At 40.6% G+C, this 26257-nt stretch overlaps 1 protein-coding gene and 1 long non-coding RNA gene across 8 annotated transcripts in view; one reads left to right on the top strand and one right to left on the bottom strand.

The window, feature by feature from the left end:
• Positions 1-3251, bottom strand: part of LOC120411929 — a 46435-nt gene extending 43184 nt beyond the window's left edge. For all 4 annotated transcript variants that reach the window (XR_005604518.1, XR_005604519.1, XR_005604517.1 and 1 more), the window contains exon 1: positions 3144-3251. This is a non-coding gene — a long non-coding RNA (uncharacterized LOC120411929). The remainder of the gene's footprint in view (positions 1-3143) is intronic.
• Positions 3252-3495: 244 nt separating this feature from the next.
• Positions 3496-26257, top strand: part of PPP1R12A (protein phosphatase 1 regulatory subunit 12A) — a 115367-nt gene continuing 92605 nt past the window's right edge. For 2 of the 4 annotated variants that reach the window (XM_039571276.1, XM_039571275.1), the window contains exon 1: positions 3496-3834. In XM_039571276.1, the coding sequence (XP_039427210.1) occupies positions 3598-3834 (237 nt within the window). In that variant the 5' untranslated portion in view covers positions 3496-3597. The remainder of the gene's footprint in view (positions 3835-26257) is intronic. The other 2 variants (XM_039571277.1, XM_039571274.1) reach the window with 2 other exon arrangements.

Below are 26257 nucleotides of genomic sequence, written 5' to 3'. Positions count from 1 at the left end.
TTGTCATTAAATTTACTGGAAATATGTATACACATAGAAGCTATCTCTGCAAATGTTTACATAGTTACCTCTATTGAAAAGTAGTCCTACTGAATTCAGTGCTAATATTTATATGTGGAAAATTACATACTTAATCATCTTTAGTGCTGGGTAAATATACATGCAAACAAAGGATTTGACAGCACACCTAGTGTGTTGGTTAGTCTGGTAGTGATACATCAAAAAAGCCTGATAAAACTAGGTCTGGTTATTGTGTCCTTAAGCTGCACTCATAATGTAGCTCAAATGGTTAAGTGTCTCTTGTTAGCATACTATGATTATTGTAAACACACATGCACACTTATGCAGTTATCTAATTCACAGTTGTGATACTCTCTTGCAGTAGTGAGTCTTTTAGAATTAATTTGATACTCACTTCTAATATGGTCTTCAAAGACAGCCTTAATACATAAGTTTGCTCCAACCCTGTGCACAAATGAATTTAACACTTCATGCTTAGGCAGATAATTGGAAAAGAATTTCATATTTCTACAGAAATTATTATTGGTATTTACATATGTTTTTCTCAATTAGTATAGAATTAGAAGCCGTAGACAGTCTCATCTCTCAGCTGCACTGATTTTACAATGAAATGGAATGACATCAGACACGGGGTAGAATGGCATTAGGATGGGGTAAAGAATATGGCCCAATATGCCTTTGCTATTGAAACTACAAACATTTATGGGAGATATGAGATAGGAAAAAAATATAAATGGAAAACTGATTGTTGTTATTATTATTATTATTATTCCCTTCTTGAAGAGTAAACACTTGCAGAGATTAACTAGTTTACATGAATGGCAGCTCTACTTTTTGCTTAAGGAAGATTATATGCTTTCCTAGATTTAAGAACCACATATAATTTCCAGCAGAGCACACAGCTATCTCCAGAAGACATTTATATTCAATATAAATGGAATATCTGAGTTTCAGCTGACTGTACAAATGAATTATATCTTGCCTGTAGTGTCTGTAAAAACCCTCAAACATAACATAACTCCCAACCACGAGGTGTAATCCAAAAAAAATTAAAAAGTCAAGGAAAATAATGCAAAAATGTAGAACATACAAATAGCTGCAGTGTATGGAAAAATATTTGCTGAAGTTCTCTGAAAAGCTGGAGCTGAATCAGTGAAAAATCTTCCCTTGAAAGAAGAATAAAAGGAAAGTATGAGATCTGTTTTTTTAAACCAAATTAACTGTATGATACTTAAGAACAAAATTGAGCTGTAGAACCTCTGCATTTCACTAACAAGCCAAGAAGAGCAAGTTGGACTTAAAAAGAGGATCCATGACCAGAAAGAAAAAGCTGAGCTGGAAAACTGAAATCAAGGAGAGGGGACTCGGGCTCTGATGAAAACTTAGAAACGTGCTCCGTGACACTGAAATTCCTGAGACAGTGCATCTTGAACACGTGCCTATCAATTTGCCTAGAATTACTTTGTTGCTAATAAAGCACTATTTAAATACTGTTTGTTGAAATCAGTGTATTAGATTCTTCAGCTATGAGGCTTCTTGAAGAGTCAAATTATCAAACAGCCAGCTGAGAGAGAAGCAGCATGTTGGGGAGGTGACTTATAAAATATCTGAGACATCTGGGGCAGGAGAAGGCAGCTTTTATCCTGCGTTACCTTTTTCTGAGTTATAGTTTTCAGGTCCTTAGGAAATGGCACTGGGTTGAGAGTTTCTCCCCAAGGGAGTTTGCCCACAAGGACAAGACCACAGCAGGGGGCTGGAGCCTGTGCAAATTCACTCCTTAGACATGAGTCAGGCGATGCAGCCAAGCTCCTGGCTGGTAACTGTCCATTACATGCTGGTGGTACCAGTGCTATGCCAAAGCACAACTAAATCACTCAGGTGAGTAATAAACACTGCAAAGACTGGCTTTGAAGTGTGCAGTCAGCCATATTTTCAAACCCAGGAATATAAACTGTACCCCTGGATAGTCACACAGGCTGCCAATAGGAAGGTATAAATTGGGTGCCAGGTAATCTTTCATCCACCTACTTAGACTGCAAATCTTTCTCTGGCAAATCTGTCATCTTGACTGCCAGATGTTGTCTTTTGTTCTCAATCACATTACGCCTGCAAACTGTCAGTGTATGTATCTCATGCACCGCTGTATGAGTAAGTCTGATGGATATTATGCAAATATTTCCTGATGAAAATCTATTCTGAAAGACATTAAGAACAGCACGTTGCTGCAGGTACCTTGTAACTACTACTTCTTGTGAAATGTCACTGATATCTTTATCAATAAAAATGGAAATAGGAGACTGAGTTGGCTGCAAGACTGCCCACCATGAGAAGGAGACATTATAATTAGAAAAGCACAAATCATGCAAAATTTGAAGTGTATGAGGTTTGGGGACCCTCTCAAACTATACTTTGTTTCCTATAATTAGTTGAAAATAAAATTTATTTTCCAGTAAATTCAAAACCACATTTTATCCCCAGAGATGATTCCATTTAAAGCAAAATACATATTGCTCCTAGCATAGAAAAAACTTTATTATCTGTAATAGCTTGGTTCCTAGAAGTTGCAACTCCGAACAAAAACATTTTAGTCTTTGTATCTTGAAATGCTGCGTGGTTTGTAGCTACTTGTTTTCTCCCAAGAGAAAGGATGGCTGTCCTATCCCAGGTTTTGACATCATGGAAGTGAACTGTAAGTGAAATGGACAATAAGCACAATCCATTGCCATGTAGAATGATAGAATCATAGAATGTTAAAGGGTTGGAATGGATCTTAAAAATCATCTAATCCCACTCCCCTCCCATGGGCAGCAACACCTCCCAGTAAACCAGGTTGGTCAAGGCCTTATATCCAAACTGGCTTTGAACACTGCCAGGGCTGGGGTTGCCTCCCTGAGCAACCTGTTCCAGTGTCTCACCACACTCATAGTAAAGAATTTCTTCTAATATCTAGTCTAATTTGTACCCATTACTTCTTGTCCTATCACTACAGTTCCTGACAAAGACTCTCCTTCCCTGACGGCCCCCTAAAGTGTAGAGGCAAATGGTGCTTTTGTCCAACAAGCTGGTCTGACGTGGTCGTTCCCAAAACAAAGGACCCTCAAACAAGTTGCTCCATTTATTACCTTTTTTCCCGTCAAGTGGCTGCATGTGCCCCGTTTGCCAATACAGGCAGAAACACGGATGTTGCCGCAGGTGACAGACGTCACAGGTACGGACGGGCAGCGCCTTTAGCGAATCTGCCCGACGGAGGCGGGGCGGGGGCGGGGCGGGGGCGGGGCGGGGCGGGGCTGGGCTGGGGCGGGGCGGGGCGGGGCGGGGCGGGGCGGGGCGGGGCTGGGCTGCCGCTGCCGCTGCCGGCCCCGCTCGCGCCCTTCCTCCCGCCCGCGGCCCCGCCCCCCGGAAATCTCGCGGGGTTATGCTAACGCCGCCGCCGCCGCCCCGCCCCTTCGCTCCCTGCCCACCCCGCGCCCTCCCTGGGCGGGTGAGCGCGCGCGGCCGCGGTGCGCTGTGGGATAGTGGCGGTATAAAGTGTACGCTCGGCGCGGCCGTGGCTGAGGGGGCCGGCGCGAGCGGGGTATGAAGATGGCGGACGCCAAGCAGAAGCGGAACGAGCAGCTGAAGCGCTGGATCGGCTCCGAGACTGACCTGGAGCCGCCTGTGGTCAAGCGCAAGAAGACCAAGGTGAAGTTCGACGACGGCGCCGTCTTCTTGGCCGCCTGCTCCAGCGGGGACACCGAGGAGGTGCTGCGACTGCTGGAGCGGGGTGCCGACATCAACTACGCCAATGTGGACGGGCTCACCGCGCTCCACCAGGTCGGTGCTGGGCCGATCGAGGGGGCCCTGGCCGGACTGGGGGGGGAGGCGAGGCCGGCCGACTGCCCCCCCCTCCCCCCGGAGGAGGTGGAGGAGGAAGGGGCCGGAGGTGGCTGCGCTCCCTCCGCTGGGGGGTGTCGGGGCGGGGAGGCGGCGGTAGGGTCAGCCCGGGACCGGCCGGAGGGGCCGCGGGCCGAGCCCCCGGGCCGGCGGGGCTGCAGGGGCGGGAGGCTGCACCCCCTCCCCGCGGGCAGGGCGTCGGAAGGGGCGGATGGGCCTCCGGCGGGAAGGAGGTGCCGCTGACCCTTCTTTCGTTTTCCCCTCTTGGCAGCGCCTCCCTTGGAGGGCCGGGGGGAGCGGGCCCTGCCCTGTGTGGGCTGAGGGGGCCGAGGACAGGTGCCCCCCGGCGTGGGAGGGTGGCCGCAGGTGAGAGAAGCGGGGCCGCCTTGGGGGGCGCTTCCGCCGCTGCCCCTTGCCCGGGATCCCGGTAGCAGTTCCCCGCTTCCCTCGTCTGCCCGGTTCCGCAGTAGTTGAGCCGATTAAAGCCCGCTCGTGTGTGCGGGCGGGCGTGTTGAGAGACATCTATTTCTCTTCGGTTTCTAGGGGAAACCAGTGTTTTGTTCATTAGATAGAAACGCGTATCAGTGAGGGGCTGCTTGTTTTCGTTACCGATGACTCCCGCCGCAGCGTGAAAGCTGAATTTCAAGGGAAGCAGGGGTCTAAAATTTTTCTTCCGTTTGTTGGAAAGTAGTAAAAAATCCAATCCGTATCCCTTTGTTCTGGTGTGGGTATGTGGGAGGAGGGTCGGTGCCGAGGGAGGTAACTTTCACTTGGGGCAGGGGGGGAATGGACGGGAAACTGGCTATGAAGTTTCCTCAAAATGGATGCTTTGTGCATGTTGAACTTCATAGCAGTCTGATTGGAATCTCAAAACGTTAGCCAAATAAGGAAAGGCTGTGGCAATCCGGAGATAATGCGGATTTGCCTGAATAGTTTTTTCCTCTAGAAGGCCAAAAGCTTCCACACAATATTAGATTCACTGAATATCTGGAAAGCAAAAAATTACGTTTGACAGACTACCTTCTCGTTCTTAAGTTTAGGAGTTGTTCAATAGTTAAAAAAAATCATCTTAATAATTATGTGTTGTAGGTTGATCAAGTAAAAATCTTCCCTAAATGGTTAGGTGAGGTAGTTTCTTACATTAAAAAAAAAAAAAAAAAGACATGGTGAACTTGTTTTCCCTATCCCGTATAAGTTTTTCAAGGATGTGAGGCTCTAGAAATACATAAATTGCCTTGCAGAACTGGATAGAATCCCCTCTTGAACATAGGATATACAATTTGCTCTGTTTCCTGTGTCTGAGTTGTCACTTGCTCCCCTGTAAAGGGTGTTGGTTTACTTTCAGTTGTGAACTGAAGTGGAAGAATGTGTTGTGGTTAAGCCTGTCAGCATGTTATTGCAACACGGTTACCTGACTGCAGGCTAGCCTGTCACTTTATTGCGAGGCTTTCTGTATTTATCCTCCTCTAATCAAGTTATGATTGCTTTGTGCTTCCAGGGAGCTCTGTACTAGAAGTCGTACCTTAACTGCTTAGATCCTTGAGTCTGCAAGTTGCTGTATTCCAGCCATTGGTAGGAAAGGATGATGTTTGGTTTAACTCTATTGTTAGAACAAGAGATGGTGTTCTCTCTTTCTGATGTCCAGAAAGATCCAGACATTTTCAAAATGTCTTTGATACTATATACAAAAAAAGCTTTAATCAGGATAATTCTGAGCTTATTCTCCCATTTTTTTTTTTACCTTGTAGTCAGCTTGCAGTTTGGAAGGGCAAAGTCTAAGGGAACAGAGGTAAAGATTTACATCACTGCTAAATTTCTTGGTCACTCCTTCCCCCTTCCCTCCTTTAGTGATACCAAAGGACCTTTTCTGGTTTTGATATTGAAAGCAAATAAGATCAGTTGTGAAGTTACAATCCTCTTGAGGCATTGTTGGCTGTTGCTATAAAAAAAGGTGTATAACAAATCCCTGCCTATGACTGAATCTGAATGGTTTCGCTTCATTATTAACACAAAATCTTATTTTCCTCTAATATGCCATATAAAAGGTGCAAATCACACATAATGTAGTCTTTAACTTGAATGAATTAATCTAATTTGGTTGTGGCATGAACAAAGCTGTGTCTGTTCTCAAAGAAAACTCTTCAAAAACTTGTCATTCTTCCTGGCAGTTTTGACTGACTGATGGTAGTTGTGTTCAAGTCCATGTTGTTGTTTTTAAGACTGCCATGGTATACTGTTGCTTTATGGTTCTTTGGCTGGTTGTTTTTTTTTTTTGTTTTGTTTTGTGTCATCAGTCAGATCCCATGTAGACATTGCTGCTTCAGAGGAATAAATTTATCTCAGCAAAGATAAAATGATTGTACTTTTTTGGGTTGTGTCCTTTTTGTCGTCCATCAATTTATTTTTTTCCAGTTAGAGAGCAAATGCATGTGTCTGAAATAATGATAGAATTAAATATTTAATATACTATTTAGGCTTTGATTTTCCTGCTACATATGGCAGTTATAGGAAGAGACTTAAGCTTTGTTTTCTTTTTCACAGCCCAGGTAGTTGGAAGTGCTGAGGGGAAAGTACCGTTAATCCTGAAATTCTGGTGAACTTCAGGTCTGATCTTTAATGGAGCATCAAGCTTTGTTACTGAAACCATTTAGCTAAGCTTTTCCTCTGAGTGGGGTAGAATGCCATTACCATCAGAAAGCTGCATGTAGAATTGTTTCTCTTTATGCATATGGAAAATAAAAAAATTACTTGACTTGGTAGCTGAGAGGAGGAAGTGGGGGGAGGATATATATATAGGTACTTGCTTCAGCTCTTGACACTGCCAGTGAGTGATTTTGTTTTATATCTGCATGTGCACAAATGAGTGGACTTGAGTGCATCGTATCTGAGGACAGGTCAATTAAATTCTTTGGGATATTGCAGAAGAGGAAAAGCTGTCATTAGGTGATGGTTATAATTCCTCTATGTAATTTTTGGTTCAAACCTCACTTTAAGAACTTGTTCTGCCCAAGTTCTCAGGCTAGGCCTTCAGCACAAAGGACAAAACTGTTGTGTACTGTTTTGCTATCTGTAAGATATATATGCAGTGTAGGATATTGCAGCAGAATAGTGTGTATGTATGTATCTGTAAGACCAGGAAGCTTTTAAATGAGAACTTAAATTTACAATCAGATGTCAATGCCATTACTCTAGTGGAGGTGGAAGTTCTGAATGTTGCGCTTCCAGATAGATTTCATCCTGCATAACAGCTAACTTGTGCAGCTTTTCTAACTGCCTTAACAATAGAATGTCAGGGGAACTTGAGAGAAGAAAGAAGCTCAAAGGTGGGCTGTGACCTTGCAGATTATTAGTGGGGGGTAGAAGTGGCATATTGTGAAATAATCTTAAAAAAGGCTATATAGTATTTTCAATAAAACCTCGTCCCTTCTTAAGCAGACATATTTATTCAGCATGGGATTCAGTTCTCTCATGCTGAAAGCTTAACACCTATCATTCCTCAGTCTGGACTCTCTTCTGCTTTCCTTGGCTTTCATGAAAGAGGATTTAGTTCATTAGCTCTGTCTGGAATTTATTGCTTAAATGGCTGAAAGTAGTTTGTCTAGAAGTTACGTAGAGCTTTGTACAGGAAAGTGGAGCCCACCCTTTCTGGACAGCACCGTGGAAAGGCCGCATATAGTGCGGAGGGATCACGATGTGGCCAGTTTCCTGGAAGGCTGGATTTCCTGTGCACGCTGCTCCTCTGGGAATTATGGGTATGCGGTGTGGAGTACCTGCACACACCTCAGCACTAGCTGAGGTTAGGCTGTGGTTAGGTATGACAATTTATGCAGCCTGCTTTTTGAGTGCCCTTTTTCTTTAAGGCTGCTCAGATTTAAGAGATGGTAACCTTGTTTTTGGCCTCATTCTCTCTGGGTGAGGAAGGTGAGTGCTGTAGCCTAATTCCACCACACAGCATGAAAAGAACATGTCCTGCTGTCCTGATCTTGCCTGCTCCTGGGGAGGGTACTGCTTTTGATGTAAGGTAAAGCAAATTGTCTTGGCTGTTTGTGCACGGGGATCATTGCGTACCCACGGGGGGTGTTGTTGGTGAAGGCCCCTACTCCTTGCTGAGGGATTCATGTCATCTTTTTTGTTTGTGACAACTACAGTTTAATTAAGCAAAATTCCTTGAAGGCTGTCTCTCTGTATCAAATAGTCATTCTGCAGCTCTTTAGGTACTCAACTGAATGTGAAGATGAGACTGTTACCAACATTATAGTTACGTATTAGTTTGCACATAGAGCAGTATCCAGTGTTAAGTAGAAATTTTCGTTTGCTTCCTCTGTTGTAGGACTCTGCTGCATTTACCCCTGAATACTAATTAAGATTCTGTGTGTTTTACAGAATGCTTGTTTATTCTTTCTGAGTAAGGACAGTTACTGCTGTCTTAGTATTTCCTTTGGGTTCTATGAGCTTTATTTCTTAGATAAGAAGTACCTTCCTTTGTGGGAGTTTTTGCAATTGTTTATGTGAAAAGTTCTGTCGGGGCTTCTGGTGGCATATTCTTAGTACCTGATATGGTAACAAATATGGATACCTTTGGCATCAACTGTGTCCTTGTTACGACACCCTTTCAAACAGCAACCAGTGATGCAAAAGGGACATAAAATCTACCAGCACTGAGAACTTAATAGGGGGCATTCCGGCTGCACTGTCCGGATCCCTTCTGATGAATGATAACAGAGCTCATGTATTTGAGCTGAGGCTACAACATGTGCAGCATGTCAAGTTGTAAGAGCAAAGAACAGGTTGCTAGTCTTAAATCTCTAGGGTGTTTGCATCGTAGCAGCAGCACCCTACAACCAAGGGTAAGGAAGGTGTATGGAAATAGCTCAAAACTATCCTAGTAACCTCCTAGCTATGCCTTTTACCGTGACTTTTTCGGAGAATGAAAATACTGGTGCATGTGGTAAACTTGTTATTTTTTTGAAACTGTCAAGTAGGAGGACTTCGTTTTGTACAGAAAGGTTTGTACTGGGTTACAAAACTGATGCTTAAGTCTCACTGTTTGGAAAGGAACCAACCTTCTAATCACTAAACCTCCTAGTGCTCTCATTGTAGATGTTCTACCACTGAGAATTTTGGAGTAATTTGCTCAGCTTGTTTTATTATTCTTTTATTGAGGCTTTTTTTTTTTTTTTAAATCTGTGCAACAAAGCACAGAGAAAATGAGTCCAGAAATAAATGTAATGTTGACTTCACTCAGTGATCCGGCTACAGAGGCATATTTGTTTAAATTCCCTTTTGTAATTGGTTCTTGTGTGGGCCACAGCTCTTTCTCTCTGTAGTTACAGTAGCTAGGTTCAGATGATACAATAAGTACTTGTTAACTTCCTACTGATCTTGTCATCTAAGATTGGTTTTTTTTTTTTTTAACTCTTTGAAATGAAGACAAGAAGAGGGGGGAAAAAAGGTGTGATTTTTCATCATATACTGTGAGTATAGTAGTGGAAATTTAAATGCTGTGTTCAAAAAATTGTGTTCTCCTTGGTGTTTTATAAAGGAAATTGGTAACAATCTCTTCGCCCTTTTAGGTTTATTATTTCTGAGTGGTCTGTCAAATTTGAACCTGGGATTTCTGTGTATTTTCATTGCTATGGACGTTTCTTGTGCACAAACAGAATAACCCAAGAGAATTCTAGCAAATAGAAATTACTAAAAGTATTTAAAGCCAGTTTTCATGTTAGTGTAACTGACAGGTTTCTTAAACTTGCTAGTAATGGAGGAAGAGTTTTACATTCCAGTGTAAGGATGAGTTCAGCTGGTTGGGCTTTAGTATTTACTGAAGCTAATGTTCAGGGACAATTTCTGCTGGTCTTTAGATATGAATTTCACTGTAGCATTAATGCTGCTTTTACAATACAGCTTTGTCTGTGGTTTTCTATGTGTTCTGGTGTATTTTTGATATTGTTAGAACACTTTTTCGTGGTAAGTCATAAAAAAGCCCCTTGTAAGAGTAAAAGAGATAGGCTTTTGTATGTATGAATAAAATTGATATGAACACACTTGATTTAAGACCTTTTTGATTTTGACATTGTGGTAGCAAGAATGCTGTTTTACCAAGTTACTGAATTTCAGTTGTTAGCTAAATCTGAGGCTAGGAGACAGAAGCAGTCAGTAAAAATCACTACTAGACATACCACTCTGGTGGGATCTGTATTCCAGGCTTAATGTATGCTACGTTTTAGTTGGAACAGATGGTTTGACAGGCTCTTGTCCAGTTCTTTACTTGTTTATCCCTTTGCTCATGCTCTCGCTTGCTCTCTTTCTCAAAGTTACTACTTAGGCTAGTAAGACACTTACTGCAATCCTCTCAAAAACTGAGAGCCCAGCAAATTGGTAGTCTCTCTTGGTGTAATTGTGTTTCCTGAGGCTGGGCTCAGTCCATGTGAAATTGAGGAACATGCACGTGTTCTAGCAAATAGAGAAATTTTATCTGAGGGTATATTCAGATGGGTTAGACTTAGACAAGCTAATATGCTCTGAAAGCAATGTGGTGGTAGTTCTGAACAACTGTAGCATGAGTACACCTTTCTGGGATTCTTGAAACCAAGAAATTGTAAATTATGTCTCATTACTGCTGTATTGTAGTATAATTGTAGATCACACCAAGTAAGGCACGCAGCATATGAGGACATTTGCCTAACAAATGTTTTGTCAGTGCCCAACAATATATTTTTCATTGATCTTGACAGCCGTAAAATGCAAACTGGAATGCAGCTGTAAGGCAGTGGAGCCATCCATAAGCTGGTCAGCCTCTGATGCTGCTGGATGGGTGGAGACATTCCAAGCTCCTTTACTTTCCTATATGCATTCCTGAAATGGCAGTCAATGGAAAGTGTGGCATAAGAGTAGCAGCATTCCTCAGCTGTTTCCTTTCTAGTAATTTCAAGTCTGTAAGATAGAACAAGAAGGCAAAAGATGATCATGGTACTTGGGGGGGGGGGGGGAGGGCAGAGCACTGTTGATGTGGGTTGTTTTTTTGGGTTTTTTTACTGCATTGTTTTGACAAGACCTGGTACCCAGCTCTTGTGTTTCAGTTGTTGAGCACACTGAATCAGCCGCTGTGCTTATCCTGGAAACACTGAATCTTTTCGGGCTCATTGACAAAACCAAAATTAGAGCAATGTGATGAAGTCTTTGAACAAGACTGTTTCCCATTTATGCCTGAGTGGTGTTAGCACTTACCCCATTACCAATATATTTGTTAGGCTAATGGCTTCTAAAGGTCTGCTAAACAGACTGAAGTGTGGAGTTGGCTTTAAGAAGAGGGTGAAACCCCTGAGAATCTTGACCAGTAAATGTAGTGTCATTTTGGGCCTACAGAAGTAGGTTTATCTTCAAGATGGCAAAGAAATAGTTCCTGTGCTACTGTAGTTTCTGAATACTTAAATTTGGTCAATAACTAGCACATAACCATCAATTTTAGTACTAAGCTACCTGGTAAGCTATGGCTGTTAGAAATGGTTCTAGCCCTAAAACATTCAAAGGGGCCAAGTCTCACCGATATTTTTTTTTTTTTTAATTTCAGTCTGAAATACTCTGATTTTCCCATGCTATGATTGTAGTTCAGGGTCTTGAGTTACAACTATGAAAGCTTGCTTTGATGTGATCAGTTAGCCAGCCAGTGGTGATTATTATATGAGTTTTAGTTCTGGGGTGATTATTTAGTTTTGGAGTTTCTGTTTCACCACCCTAATTGTGAAGCTAGAAGAGTAACTGGAGTCTTCTAAATATATACTTCTTGAGTATTTGAGGTTTCTTGTACATCAGGGAATGACTTGCAAGTGTTGGCTTTGTGTTGTGGATTTTATATATATATGAAACATTTCTTTTCAGTATCCTAGGGTTTTCTTTTTTTTTTTTTTTGTTCCTTCACAGAACAACTGAGATGAATGTTAACATGAAACCTGTTTGTTAGTAGTTCTAACAAATGTCCAAACTTCTAGGATGAACTTACCGTACTAGTTTTCTTAAAATTTCTCACTTGAAGCAAGTATTTGTCAAAGGCAAAATAACAATATCTTCATCTGGTAACCAAGGTGAGCCCAGCTGACAAGCATGTACACTGTATGTGTGTGGTCAGTGCTGCCTTCTGAAACAGTTAACTTTGAAGCTTTCACTGAGGAGCTGCATTCCTCTGTCAAATCCGGGATCCTTGTAGGCCCCTTTTGAAACTGGAATACCATTTCAGACTTATGGCTTTGGAACTTTCAGCTTACAAATATCCTGAAATTTGCTTTAGTGTTCTTGACTGAAAACCAATGCTTCTGTTACTGTAGTGGAAAAGTTGTTATTTTAAGGCTGCAAAGCATGTTGTCTGAAGTTTTAACAAAAGTGTTGTTGCTTGCAATGTGTTTGCAAATAGATGCAATACTAAATACTTAAATAAGTAGGCTTAATTAAGTGAATAATATTAATGAAATAAATTGGTTTTCCAAAAGTGTGCCTCCCCATTCCAGAGATGAAACAATCTGAAACTACTTGCATTATTTCCTCAATCAGTATGAATTATGACTACTATTCCTGTATTCTATAAAATATAAGTAACCCTGCTTATTGTTCTTGCAGCATCAAGTTGTTATTTTTTTATTTAGTTATGAAAAGTCAGTGCTCTTAAACTTGTTTTGCTAATCTGTTCTTTGGCAGTATTTTGAACATGGTACTTTAGGTGCTGAACCTGCTGAAAATTTGGACAAAATTAATTACCTTAAGTTTTATCCAAAATGAAGAGTGAAAATTAGGGTGCCAACATTGTGTCTGCAGGCCAAATGTGGACTCCTGATGAAAAATCTCATTTCTATCAAATCAGGTAAAACAATGTCTTTAGAAAGCTTGCCAAACTTCACGATTTGCTACCACTTTGATTTTATTCAGCTACTGCAGCAAATTGAATTATTTTAGGTCCTGTTGTTTTTTATGAGGAGCCTGCACTTCTTCTCCTCAGTAGAAAATAAAAGTTTAATGCTTACCTCTGAAGGAAGAATTTTTGTGTAGTGTCAGTTTCTTGGTTTCTGAGTACAGCAGAGCAAAGGGTGTGAGTTGTGCTAGCACTTGGACTGTCAGTGGGTTTTTGTTTATGAACCTCTCTGGACATGGCTTTCTGGTCACTCATTTTCTACTTTCTTGCAGACAGCCTAGCCAAATACTTGGCACTTGTCTCTCTATAGCTATGCTTGGATGTGTGTAATAGTGGTAGTGAATGCTAATGCTTGTATGTCAGTGCTTATCAGGTATTTGTACACTTAGGAAGAGAAACAGCTTTCCTCCATCTGTGCAGAGGAGTAACTTAACAGGTCTAGTAGCTCTTGTACTTAACACTTCTTATAGACTTATAAAATATTGAAGGCGAGGTTTGGCTTGATCTATCAAACATGACTCCAAAGAAAACTCACGAAGTTACTGTAGAAACAAGTTTTACCTATAGCTCTAGGTAAATACAGCAGTGGTGATTTAAAAACTACCATTTTTAAGGAAAATAGAGAACAACTTGGTGTGAATGACAGAAGATACATTATATATTTTGTAAAGTGTTTTATCAGTTACCCATGTGGGATCTGGGGATGGGAGAGCTCTTTCTCAGTTGTTTTCTCAGCAATTGAAGAGATTGCTGTACTCTGTAACAGTAAAAAATGTGTTGATTGTAATTATAGCAAATAGCATTTGCAAGCTCAAGTAGCTGTTAAGACGTGACTGCTGCAGATTAGAATTTTTTGCTACAAGGAGCTTAATCTTGTGAGAATCACTGTACCTGTGAACAAAGTGTCTGGAGCCTAAGCATTAGTAGGTTCTGTGGCACAAGGAACATGGAAACAGAAGTTTTTCTGGATGTGTATTCAGCAGTTCCCAAGGGAAGATCAACAGCTTCAGTTTGACTTACAAAAACTTTAGAAAAGTCAGGAAAGGCTACTAAAATAAAATGTGTGATTAATAAGATGGATTTCAAAAGCTGTTGCTGTAATTAATGGTTTGGCATCCTTTTTTAGAGTAAGACACCTGCCATGTCAGGTGCATATGCTGGATTAAAACATGAAACCAAAAAAGCTCTGGCATAGAAAAGCTTGCATGACAGTAGTCCTGTTAAAAATACTTTTCATTTTAAGTTTGTTTTTAGGATTTTTTGTTTGTTTTTTTTTTCCAAAACATGGCATATAAATAAAAGTATCAGTAAAAGTTGAAGGCATGCTAACTATAGGGATTCAAATAAAAGACCAAATAGCACTTAAAAGTAACTTTCCATTAAGAGACCTGGGCATCAGAGCCATAGCTTCTTCAGTGACATCATTTGTCAGCTACTCAGAGATGTAACTAAAGTGTTTGCTTGAAGAGCTGATGTATAATTTCCCTTTTTTGGGAGATCCTCCAAGGGCTTTGTATATCAACAGTTGCTTACCTGCACATATTGTAACAAGTACTTTGTCTTTTCAAGACAAACTCTCATGATGGCATTTGAAAGGCTTTGTTCTTTAATTTCTTCTAGGACTTTGAGCCCTTTTAATTTCTTCTCTGTAATTATCTAATTTTATTTATATTGCCAAGCTAAATGACTTAAATATGGGAGAATTTTCTGGGTGTTTTTTTTCCAGTTCATTTTGCTATGTCATGTTTCACTGCTGATAATGTATTTGATAACATGCTTTGCATTCTGTTGATACTTGGAGGGTGCTTATGCAGAATTTAAACAACTAACAGTCTAAGTCAACTGATTTGGACTGCTTCATTGCAGCTTAAACTGTAAATATTACTTGGGTTTTGAACTTTAGGTCAGAACCTTCAGTTTTTAAAACAAAAATGGTTTAAAATCTGGCTTCGGCTGTTTTGCAGTTGATCTCATGATAGGCTGTAAAGTTGAGGAGTGTCACTTAACTAGGAGTGATATCACTAACTTTTTGAATACACTTCTGTACTTATCTTTTGGTAGCTGTCTGTGATTCATGAGACCTGTATTACAACATACAGTTGCGTAAGTTTCTCTTTTTAAGAAGTTCTGTGATCTAGATGAAGGTGGGCATAGGGAAACACAGGCCAAAAAAATAATCTGATCCTAGGATAGAACAGTGACAGAGGTAAGAATTTTTTTAATCCAGGTAAATTGCCCCCATTTGTCTTTTTCTGTCCTCCTCTCTCCTTGTTCTGCTTGTGTTACAGAAACTGGATTTTTTACAATCAAATCTATCTGCCTCATAACTTTTAATAAATAAATGGCATTGGTTGGCTATTGGTGCTTTTAGAGTTATAAAAGCAGTCTCCAAATTCAAGTCTTCGCCTGTAGAGAGCTTAACAGTGTGCTGGTGTTTGTAGAAACCCAGCATGTGCCCTACTTTGATTTCTTTCTCCAAGAAAGGTCTGGTGAGGGTTGGTTCGTTCAGTACTATCAGCAACCATTGAGACATATGATGTTTATATCTCTGCTTTTCCTTCTCCTCCATAGGATACCTAAGATGACTCTCCATCCCCCCAAACCCATGACTGCACTATAAATTTCTCTCTGGAATGTTTTGACTTTGCTTAATGCAAGGAATTACAGAATATAAGGAATTGTTCCTGTAAAGCCAAATATGTAAACCAAAGGTTTCCTTATACTTTGGCTTTTGTCAGCCTCAGAGTGTAGGTTTTGAAATGCTTCTAGCACTTCCAGTTACTCTTGATTCACTGAGAATATTATGGCTCCGTTAAAGTGTATACTTTCTTAATCCCAATTGTTTTTCATAGAATGTTAAGGGTTGGAAGGGAGCTTAAAGATTGTCTAATCCCAACCAAACCCCTGCCGTGGGCAGTGACAGCTCCCGCTAGACCAGGTTGGTCAAGGCCATATCCAAACTGGCTTTGGACACTGTTAGGGCTGGGTCATCCACAACCTCCCTGGTCAACCTGTTCCGGTGTCTCACCAGCCTCACAGTAAAGAATTGCTTCTGCTATCTAGTCTAAATTTCCCCTCTTCCTATTTGTACCCATTGCTCCTGGTCCTGTCATGACAGTTCCTGACAAAAAGTCCTTCTCCAGCTTCCCGGTAGGCCCCCTTCAGGTACTGGAAGATTACTGTGAGGTCTCCATGCAGCCTTCTCTTCTCTGGGTTGAACAGCCCTGATTCTCTCAGCCTGGCTCTGCAGGGGAGGTGCTCCAGTCCTCTTCTCAACTTCATGGCCCTCCTCTGGGCTTGCTCCAACAGTTTCATGCCCTTATTTTGGGAGCATCAGAGCTGTACACAGCACTCCATGTGGGGTCTCACGAGAGCAGTGTAGAGGGGGAGAATCTCCTCCTTCGGCCTGCTGGCCACACTCCTTTTGATGCAGCCCAGGGTATGGTTGGCCTTCTGGCCTGTGATTGTATGCTGACAACTCATGTTGAGTTTTTCATCAGACATCACCCTCAATTCCTTCTCCACAGAGCTGCTCTCAATCATCTCTCTGCCCAACCTGTAGGTGTGTCAGGGTGAAGTCCACTTTTAGTAATGCTCTGGCTTTAGAAGTTGCATATAAGAATCTTTCTTAAAATCTTAGGTTAAGATGCAGATTAGGCACAGTTTAGGCACAGTGTGGTGGTGGGGGGGTTCTGCAATTTTCTAGCTTTCTGAATGTAGGACTTAAAGTTCTAGACAGTGCAGTGGGCTTGAATTTTATCAGTTGGTGGAACCTGACTCCATGATAACAAATGGTGGAAAGAAGTTATTAACCACTCTAGTCAGTATTGCAAAAAGTTGTCAATTTCTTAGAGGATAAGTATGATTCCCTCCTTGTCCGAAACACTGTATTCCTACAACAGCAATACTGTTGCCAGTTTAGCAGAGAATGAGGAATGGAGGGAAGTTCTTCCTAATATGTGATCACAGAATTAACTAGGTTGGAAAAGACCTTTAAGATACAGTCCAACCTATGACCTTAAACCACCTTGTCAACTAGACCATGGCGCTAAGTGCCACATCCAGTCTTTCCTTAACACCTGCAGGGACAGTGACTTTACCACCTCTCTGGGCAGCCCACTCCAATGCCCTGTGACCCTTTTGTGAGGAATTGCTTCTTAATGTCCAACCTAAACCTCCCCTGGCACAGCTTAAGTCTGTGTCCTCTTATCCTATTGCTGGTTGCCTGGGAGAAGAGACCAATCCTCACCTGGCTCCAGCCTCCTTTCAGGTGGTTGTAGAGAGTGATGGGGTCTCCCCTGAGGCTTTTCTCCAGGCTAAACATCCCCAGCTCCTTCAGCTGCTCCTCTTAGGACTTGTGTTCCAGACCCTTCACCAGCCTTGTTGCCCTTTTCTGGACATGCTCCAGCATCTCGATGCCCTTCCTAAATTGAGGAGCCCAGCACTGGGCACAGCACTCAAGGTGTGGCCTCACCAGTGCTGAGTACAGGGAAAGAATCACTTCCCTGGTCCTGCTGGCCACAGAATTTGCCTTCTTGGTCACATGGGCACAGCTGGCTGTCTGCTGCTGTCAGTCAGTACCCCCACGTCCCTTTCTGCCTGGCTGGTGTCCAGCCACTCTGTTCCAGCCTGTAGTGCTGCCTGGGGTTGTTGTGGCGCAAGTGCAGGACCCAGCACTTGGTCTTGTTGAACCTCATATCACTGGATTCAGCCCATGGATCCAGCCTGTGCAAGTCCTTCTGAAGAGCCCTCCTACCTTCCAGCAGATCAACACTCACACACAACTTGGCGTCGTCTGTGAATTTCCTAATGGTAGACTCAATCCCCTCATGCAGATCATCAATTAAGACATTAAATAGGACGGGGCCCAACGCTGATCCCTGAGGGAGGCCACCAGGGACTGTCCACCAACTGGATGTGGCACCAGTCACTGCTCCTTGGGCCCAGCCATCCAGCCAGTTCTTAACCCAGCAAAGGGTGCGCTTGTCCAAGCCATGGGCTGCCAGCTTTTCCAGGAGTATGCTGTGGGGGACAGTGTCAAAGGCTGATGAGTAGCAGAGTGATAGGGTCTTCTGGAATAACTAGGGAAGGGTAATGTGTCTGCCCCATTTTCTGCAAGGGGGGGTGGAGGAAATGAGTATACTTCAATTTGAAAATTATACCAGGCACAGTGCCTAAACTGAAAAATACAGCAGGGCTATAATGTAGTGCCTAGATGGACTGGTCTGTCATGATAGAGAATCCTCTCCTTAGCCAGCGAGGGGTGAGTTTCCGCAATTGAGTCAGCGGTCTGGCTACTTCTCTGTCTTGGATTTAAATGTGTACTCTGAGGCTTGTTTAACCTGAGGCTTTTGACTTGTCATCAGGTGTATCCCTTTGTCACAGGTAATGTCCAGAAAAGCAAGAATCAAAGGGAAGTGCTGCATCTCATTGTAACAGTGCAAAAGGTCAGATTGAACTGGTTATGGTAAAGGTTGTAGGACGTGCAGTATTGAGTAAACCTTACTGAAAACCTTTTTCTGAAGATGCTGTTGTTACAAGCAGCTGTGGTCAAGAAAAGTTAAATTTTTGCAACAGAAATAGGTATATTTATAGGCAGGTATGAGGAGGTTATAGATTAGAGCAAACTTTTAGGGATTTGATTGTTTACTTAGCTTTAGAAGTATTTGGAGATGTCAGACTTCCTGATCTATTTCACTTAAAGAACTTTTCATTTCTACCCCAAAGAGTGGGAGTGTGTTTTTGAAACAGGCTGCTGTGATGGTTATGGTCTAAGTGTATATACTTTTCTCCTCTCCCACTTCAAGTGTAAGTTATATTTTATGGTTAATAAATCTTAACATTGAGTGACTTGTCTTTGCAGCTATTAAGAATTGTTTTCATGTCATATAGTGATACATGGGATACCCCCTGTGTTCAGGGTTGAATAGGCAGGTGTGCTCTAGAACCTTCAGATGTGTAGTAGTCATGTAATTAATCTGTAATATCACCACGTCTTCATACTGTTTTTACTAGAGTTTACATGTAGTTACTACAGTTCCTGTATGGATAGGAGAGGTGCCTAGCTGATTGGCAGTGCTCTTCAGCCATAAAGCAAAGAGCTAAAATTTTGGCTTTAATTAAGTCTCTGAATCTGATGCAATAAACTTTTGCAACATTGTTTTTGAGCTTGGGAATTGAAGCCAATGTCAGTAATATTTTTTTTAGAAGAATGTTCAAATTGACAAGCTTTAACTTTCAAGTCTCTAATTTAGTGTTGTTTTTGACCTGTGATTTCAATATATGTGTCACGTACAATTAAAGAATTCTGCATTTTCTGTATTGTCATAATTCTTTCCTGTATTTTGCCAGTAGTCATAACAACTTGTACTTCCACTAAGCACCATAAATCACTAATCTTTTTTTTTTCCCCTGAGCTCTTGCGAAGGACTGTGGGGAAGGAAAAGGATGGATGTTCTGCATTTGCTAATTGGTAAACGTACAAGCTGTACATGCCACTGAATATGGAGATAGTCTTTGAATACATGAAGCCAAAATCCTGGCTCTCCATCACTGTGATATGGGATTATTTACTTTGTAATTTCATCCAACATTTGAGCTACAACTCCTAGAAGTAGATATTAAATTTTCCAGTAGTAGCTGAATCTCAGGAGTAAAGCTCAGTGCAAGTTTTGCCTCAGTTGATGAAGTCCTAGAACACTTACTTTGATGAATTTGGATTTTATTTTGTGCATGTACAGGCACAGGCAGCTCCTTCTGCTTGTAACCAACTATGATGTGTAATCAAGTATAGCCAGATTGCTCTGACCTCCTGCAAGCTGGTCTCCTAAAATGGAAATTATTCATTTTGCAGATGGAAGTTGGAGCCAAGAAACTGTGAATTCTAGGACACGAATACTGAAGCAAATTAATAACTTTGTTCTTCTGTTCAAAAACCAAATGAGAGTTGAGTCTTGCATTCGCCACTTGCTTTCAATCTGTGATTTTTTTTCCAAAAAGTCAGCAAGTATTTGTATGAAGACACTGCTTACTATCCAGAGTTTTTTGTTTCTTTTTTCAAATAAGTCTTTTCTTCGTAACTCTTACTTTCCCTAGTTTCCTCACCTAAAACTACAAACTCTTGCTTTTCCCTAACCTTTACTTCTGTGGCTGCTGTTTTAGGGAGTTAGTGTTACTTTGCATTGAATCAGCTTTTACTGATTGAATGGCAGGAAACCAGGATAGGTTGACAAATATGTACATTTTCATGCAGCAGTGACACTGATCACCTGTGGTTGTAGAGGTTGGTATGGAATTGCTAAGAGGCCTATTAAAAGTAGAGGTGACAAATTACATGCTTAAAAGCACACTTCCATGAATCTGTGACTCAGTATTAAATGTACTGGAAGATTTACTGTTTCATTCTTAGTTTAGCTTTGGAAATCGAAGACAAAAACTGGGTGAAATTGTACTAGTGCTGTTGCTAGTGTTCTGTGCTGTTCCTAGGGGACTACTTATTTAAACTTATAAAACCGTCATTAAACTGTTGTAGAAATCTTCAGTCTTGTGTGAAAGCTTGCTGCGTATTTTAGGTTTTCATGGAGGCTTGGAACTAGCACTACTTCAGGTTTAGTTTTTGACAAAAATCTGACTTGCAGGCAGAAGCAGAGCTGGAAATACATGCAGGCAAACCACGAAACAGTTCTGTTAACATGTTCCCAAGGGTCCTGTGTACACTGGAAGAAAAATTATGCAGCCTCCTTAATCTGCATTCCTGGTAGCCATACTGAAACTTTGCCTTTAAAGAAAGAAGGCTTTTGTGGTTGTACCCTAAGGCTGCAGAAAAACCCCAAAACCCTAATGCAGTGAGAGATGCAAACTGGTAAGCATCTTTCCCAATATCCAGATCACACTAAGAATTCTTTTTGGTGGAAAGTGCTTTTTTGGATGACAATTAAGAAGGTGAAAGACAAAATAGAGAGTTGTGGTTTGCTGAAAATGATGTAAAAGAGAAAAAACCCTCAAAACTGTTGTATTTTGGTGCCTTATTTTTTTTTCTTCCCGAGGTTAACAGAAGGAATAAAGTGAGTTTTGTTTTGCACATCTTTTTCCTATGTGCATTTAGCCAGCAGTTTTAGAATGCTGTTTGATATTATATTGACCTTGATACCTTGTAGTGTGGTCTTTCCTGTTTTAGTCAGTCTGAACAAGGAGTTTCTCCCCAGTCTAAATGCAGGCATACAGGCTTCAGTCTGCTGAACAGGGATGTCTTTGCTCAATCTATTCCTGGATCTAAGAGCTTCCTTTCTTTGGCAGGTAGGTAGGCATGTGTTGTAATCTTTCCACCTACTGCAAAGTCAGTCTGGACAGAAGTTGTACGGTCTTAATTCCTGAAAAGCATGACGTAGGAAACAGAGAAATGAGTGGAGAGGAGGAATTGCTGCAGCTTCTCAAGCAGAAAGGCTTTGTTACAAAAAGAGAGTAACAAGTTTTGTTATAGCAAAGCATTCTTTGTTCCACAAAGCAGAAATGTAAAATGCAGTTGTTAACTTCAGGGCTGTGTAAGTAAGCAAATGTTTATTTAATACATGAGTTATCTTACATTACTTTCCTAGAGTTTGTAGCAGTCTTGCCTTACATTGTCTTTTGCCTTTTTTTTTTTTTTAATGATATGTGAACTGGTGACTAAAACGTGCCAGGAGGCCACTGGCTTCATGAGAAATGAGTTAGAACAGAAGGTGGGTTTTTAGGTGTGGCTTTTTTTTTTTAATAGAAGTATGGTTTAGATTGTCTGCTTTGAATAATGTTTCTCTGAATTGGATACAGAAACTTAGATGCCCAGTATAGTTCTTCAGGAGTATTGTTTGGGGAGATCGGGACTTTTGCTAGTGTGCTAACTAATGCTTGTCTGTGTGGTTTTCTTGTTTTGTTTTTAGTTTGTTTTTTTTTTTCCTTTTTTGGAGACACTGCTGGGTTTTGCTATACTTCGGTAGCTTTTTGGCTATTGAAGCAGAAATTTCTTCCAGAAAACCTGAATTGCTCCACAGATGTGGATATAGATCTTTCTGGAGATCCTGGTCCATGTTTAGAGCTCTTAGGTGTTCCAGTAATATGGGGACTTATGTGGTAACCGCTGTATCCAATGGCTTTTCTCTCATGATGTACCTGACATACAGAGACAGCAGGAATCCCTGATGAAACAGTGACTTCACTTGTGCTAGTCTTTGTACAGACCTCTGGAGACATCGTTCCTGCTCTACAGTGCATCATAGTGGAAGATGTATATGAAGTTTGGGGAGGAAGAACACAATCAAATACATTAAATATGCTTGCTCGCTTGTTAATGTTTGATTCTTTGTGAAGAAAAATTATTTTTTTACTTATTGATACCATTTTGTCAAACATAGGTTGTACTTCATTTGTATCTGTAACTGGTGATTTGAGGGGCACTAAAGTAGTACTGGGGGGGGAGGGGTGGATTGTCCATGGTTCCTGGGCTGTTTGGTGTTTTCTTTGTGGTGTTTTGTTTGTTTTTTAATTTACCTGATTAATTTGAGTAGTTGGGTAGGCATAATTACTCAGAACTTCTTTAGGGTAACTTTACTCCAACTTGTAAATATTCTGGCATTTTTTTGAAAACAGGAATGCTGTCATGTGAAATTATCTGATCCTGCAAAATACTTTTTTTTTTTTGTAATACTGTCTTCACACATTTAATGTAATAGCTATTAAAGAAAAGAAAAGCAATCTTGCTGTTCAAAGACTTTATTTCTAATGTGACAGAGAGGATCTTTCAACAGTGTCTAATTTTATAAAGTTTTCATTTATATAAAGCCAAAATCCTAACGTAATAAATTAAAACTACACAGTTGGTTACCTTCTTGCATATGAGATGGTATAAGTTAAGATCCTTGGTGGTAAAAAGAGCTAAAAGTTGGGTTTCTAAAATCCATCCAAGAGGTGATAAAACTGTTGCTTATGTGTTACTTGAGGGCAAAAAAGAAATGGGTTAAATTTTGTATATTGGTATTAAAGTATTCTAAATTTTTTAATTTAAGTAGAGGGGCTGTAACTCTTGCTTCAAGCTCATTTTGTTAATTTCAGAAAAATTTATCTTGCTTTAACTATAGTTCTGTGGTTGTGATGTTCTGAACATGCTTAGACTTAAAGCATCCAATAAAAACAAAGTAGCGTGTAGTACGGGAAAAAATGACTCAGTACGAGTTAAGAACAGAAATTAGCTAAAAGGCAAACAGTAATTCTTAAAACAGAAGCTAAGTTTAAGCACTTTCATAAATGAGGTTGAAGATCATTCTGTTCTTCTGGTTTGCTAGTTACACGAGTGCTTCAGTGTTCATTTGTAATTTTTACTAAAATTTCCCAGTTTGCTAGGATTGGTCTACTACTACCTTAGTTCCAGAACCATACGACAACACAGTACAGTCATCTGAGATTAAGGTACAGTTTAACTGAGGAAACTCATACTGCACAATTATAAATGACAGCTGAAGAATAAGGGTGGTGCCAGTTTGCTTGTCTTCTGCCAATAGCTGTGTGCTTCTTTGGAGTTATGAGGAGGTTGCTGGTGGCACAAGGGCCATCACCTCTTCAGTTTCTCTGGTACTAGTCTGCATGCCTGAGTTCAAAGATGTGGATCAATTCTCAAATGAAAGAAATAAGCCATTTCCTTATGAGCAAGACAAATCATATATTGCAGTTCCACATTTAACCTTCATTTAGACCTCATATCTTGAGTTCAAGACCTTAAGGTACAGGATAATTTTGAATATTAAGCATTAATAGGGAAGATTGCTGTAATTAGGGAGTCATTACTTCATAGTTGTTAGTGAGTCTAGCTCATAGGATTCTCATATAAAGAATGATGTTAATCAAATCAACAATAAGGTGCTTCTTTCCTTGGATTCTTGTTTAATTCAAGCTGTTCTAACTATACCTTTGCCCAAGTTAAAACTAATAAATAGAATGTTCTACCTAAATTACATGGTCATATTCTGCCGTGTTGTATTCTTGCTAGACCTGTAGTTAGACATGTAGCAGGTACCTACCAAAATAATACCTGGAACTTGTGTTGTAATGCACATTGCAATTGGGTAGACATTTATTTTATAGATACTTCTTTTGTTACCTCAGTACTCCCTAAATATACTTATAAATAACATGGCAGGAACTAACTCCTGATTTTATGATATCCAAATGAGCTCCAAATTACAGAGAACTGGCTTTGTCATCAGGCTTCTCAAAGAGGAAGTGAAAATTAAACAGAAGAATTAAACAGATTTTCTTCAAGGTGATGATTCTCAGGTTTACACTTCTTTTACCTTCCCACATCCAATCTTTGATGTTGGCTCCTGCTGTCTCCATTATGCAAATGGCTTAAGGCACAAGCATGTATCAACTTCTTCCCTAGATAGCATTAGCTTCCCAAGTAAGAATGGGGAAGTGCTGGAGCAAGGGCTTTGGTGTACCTTTATAGGCACTGGCCACATTTGAGTCCATCAAGAGTTTTCTAATCTCATTGTTTGAGTCCACAGACAGCTGAACACAGCAATTTAAAACATGGGGAAAATGAACACATTGTGCCCCTTTTTTTGCTGTCCTGTTTGCCATAATATCAATTCAAATTACACTTTAACTTCTTCACCAGCTATTTTTGATCGCTTTTAAGAACATTATTAACCAATGTCTGATGCCTTCATCTGAAAGCCTCAATTTTCAATGCTTGTGTAAGAAAGAGTGATTAATTTATTTACAAGTCTTTATAGGGCTCTACTTACTGTAGACAGTAGTGAGCAACAGACTCAAGAACTGGAGCTTGCTTCTAATCCTAGAAACACTTACACTTCTGTAAATACCACAACTTCTCCAGAATTATCCACAAGCCTTGCAGACTTGCGGCTAAACTCTACAGCCCTTGCTATACTTGGAGCATCCTTTTTCAGTGCTCAAGTTTAAAATTATATCTTCTAGATTCTCCAGAACTATAGCTATAACTTTAACATGTTTCTAGGTTTTCCCTATCTCTATAACAATAAACAACTCATATCCAAGCACAGAGTTTGCATCTGTTTTAGCTAAATGAGTTGCTTAGCAAAAGGAACTACCTATGGTAATACCTAAACCTGTTTTACAGCAGTACTTATCGAAGTACTTTTTCTGGTCTGTTAGATAATTATATACTCTGCTTTTGGAATAATGTGGTTAAATGCAAACCCTAGAGCAGCAAAATGGTGTATTTTGTGTCACCATTGTTTTTGCTTGCTATGTTCATGTGGGTCAGCTTTGGGTTTGACACAGCTCAGTTTTATTCAGCTTGGTTAAAGACCTTATGCATTCATAAATGTGTGGGTGTCCTGTTGTTTTTCATTAAGGCGGTGGGAATTGATTCTCATAACCATCTTAAACTTTTGTCTTCTGAAACTCAACATGTACATTGATTTTAGTGCAAATGTATACATATTTTATTGATGAGTATATCAATGAAATGGTGTTGTATGAAGATACAAAGAACAGCTGCAAAGTTACTGGAGGTTTCTTGACCGGAAAGTAGCTTGATTTGGATTCAACTAGTCTGGATCTGAACTTTTTCTTCTTCACTTTGAACTCAGAAAGTGAGTGTTGCGTCCTGCTACGTATCTTCTTTCACAACTGTCCTCTGCAATTGAGATGCAATTTTGTGGTTAAAATGAGGATGAGCACTGTCCCAACATGTGTTCAAGGTCAGCCGTTTGTAGGTTTTCAAAGAATGCTTGTTTACCTTTGTGATCTTGCTAGGCTTAAAACTTTAAAATTGTCACATATTAAAACTTAATTTTCCCTCACTTGAATTTCCATTCTTTTCCTAAACAATCATTAAAGACTGGTGGGCTGAATTTTGTTGATAATCAATTACCATCTCTTCTCACTATTCCTAGGCAGCAGGAGTGGAATGAGGAAATGTGAACTGATTCTAAAATTTTTGGCTAGTGACTGGATAAGAAGGCCCAGAGTGACTGTGCAGCATCAACTCCTGTTTGTGTAGGGCCCCGCTCTGCACAAACTTGTGCACTGCAGCTTAAGATGCTTAATTGCAAAATATGTGACTGTTTTAGCAACCTGTTCTGTCTCAGACATTAGTGATTTCCCTGGGAAGAAAGTAAACTATAGGCCAGACTAACCTGGAAAGGCAAAAACTCACTATTTCATTTGCTCCTCCTTCTTGCTCACTAGCACACTACAGAGGAATGCTTGTGATATTCATATGTCTGCAGCATGCTACAGTTGTGTCACATCTTTTGCCTAAACTAATTTAGTCTAATAAGTAGGTCCTCAGCAGAGCAGTAGTAGGTATTTTCTGTGCCATTCCTAAAGCCAGGAGTGTTAATGCCATATTGCTTCAGTTTTACTCAGTGCTTTATATTTAGTGCAGGACTGATGGCGAGTGACTTCGATTCTAGAAGTGTATCAATATAGTCCTTTCAAACAAAA

Source organism: Corvus cornix, chromosome 1A (assembly GCF_000738735.6).
Source record: "Corvus cornix cornix isolate S_Up_H32 chromosome 1A, ASM73873v5, whole genome shotgun sequence".
NCBI lineage: Eukaryota > Metazoa > Chordata > Aves > Passeriformes > Corvidae > Corvus > Corvus cornix.
Note: the sequence above shows the minus strand (reverse complement) of the source record. Positions and strands in the feature narration are given on the sequence as shown.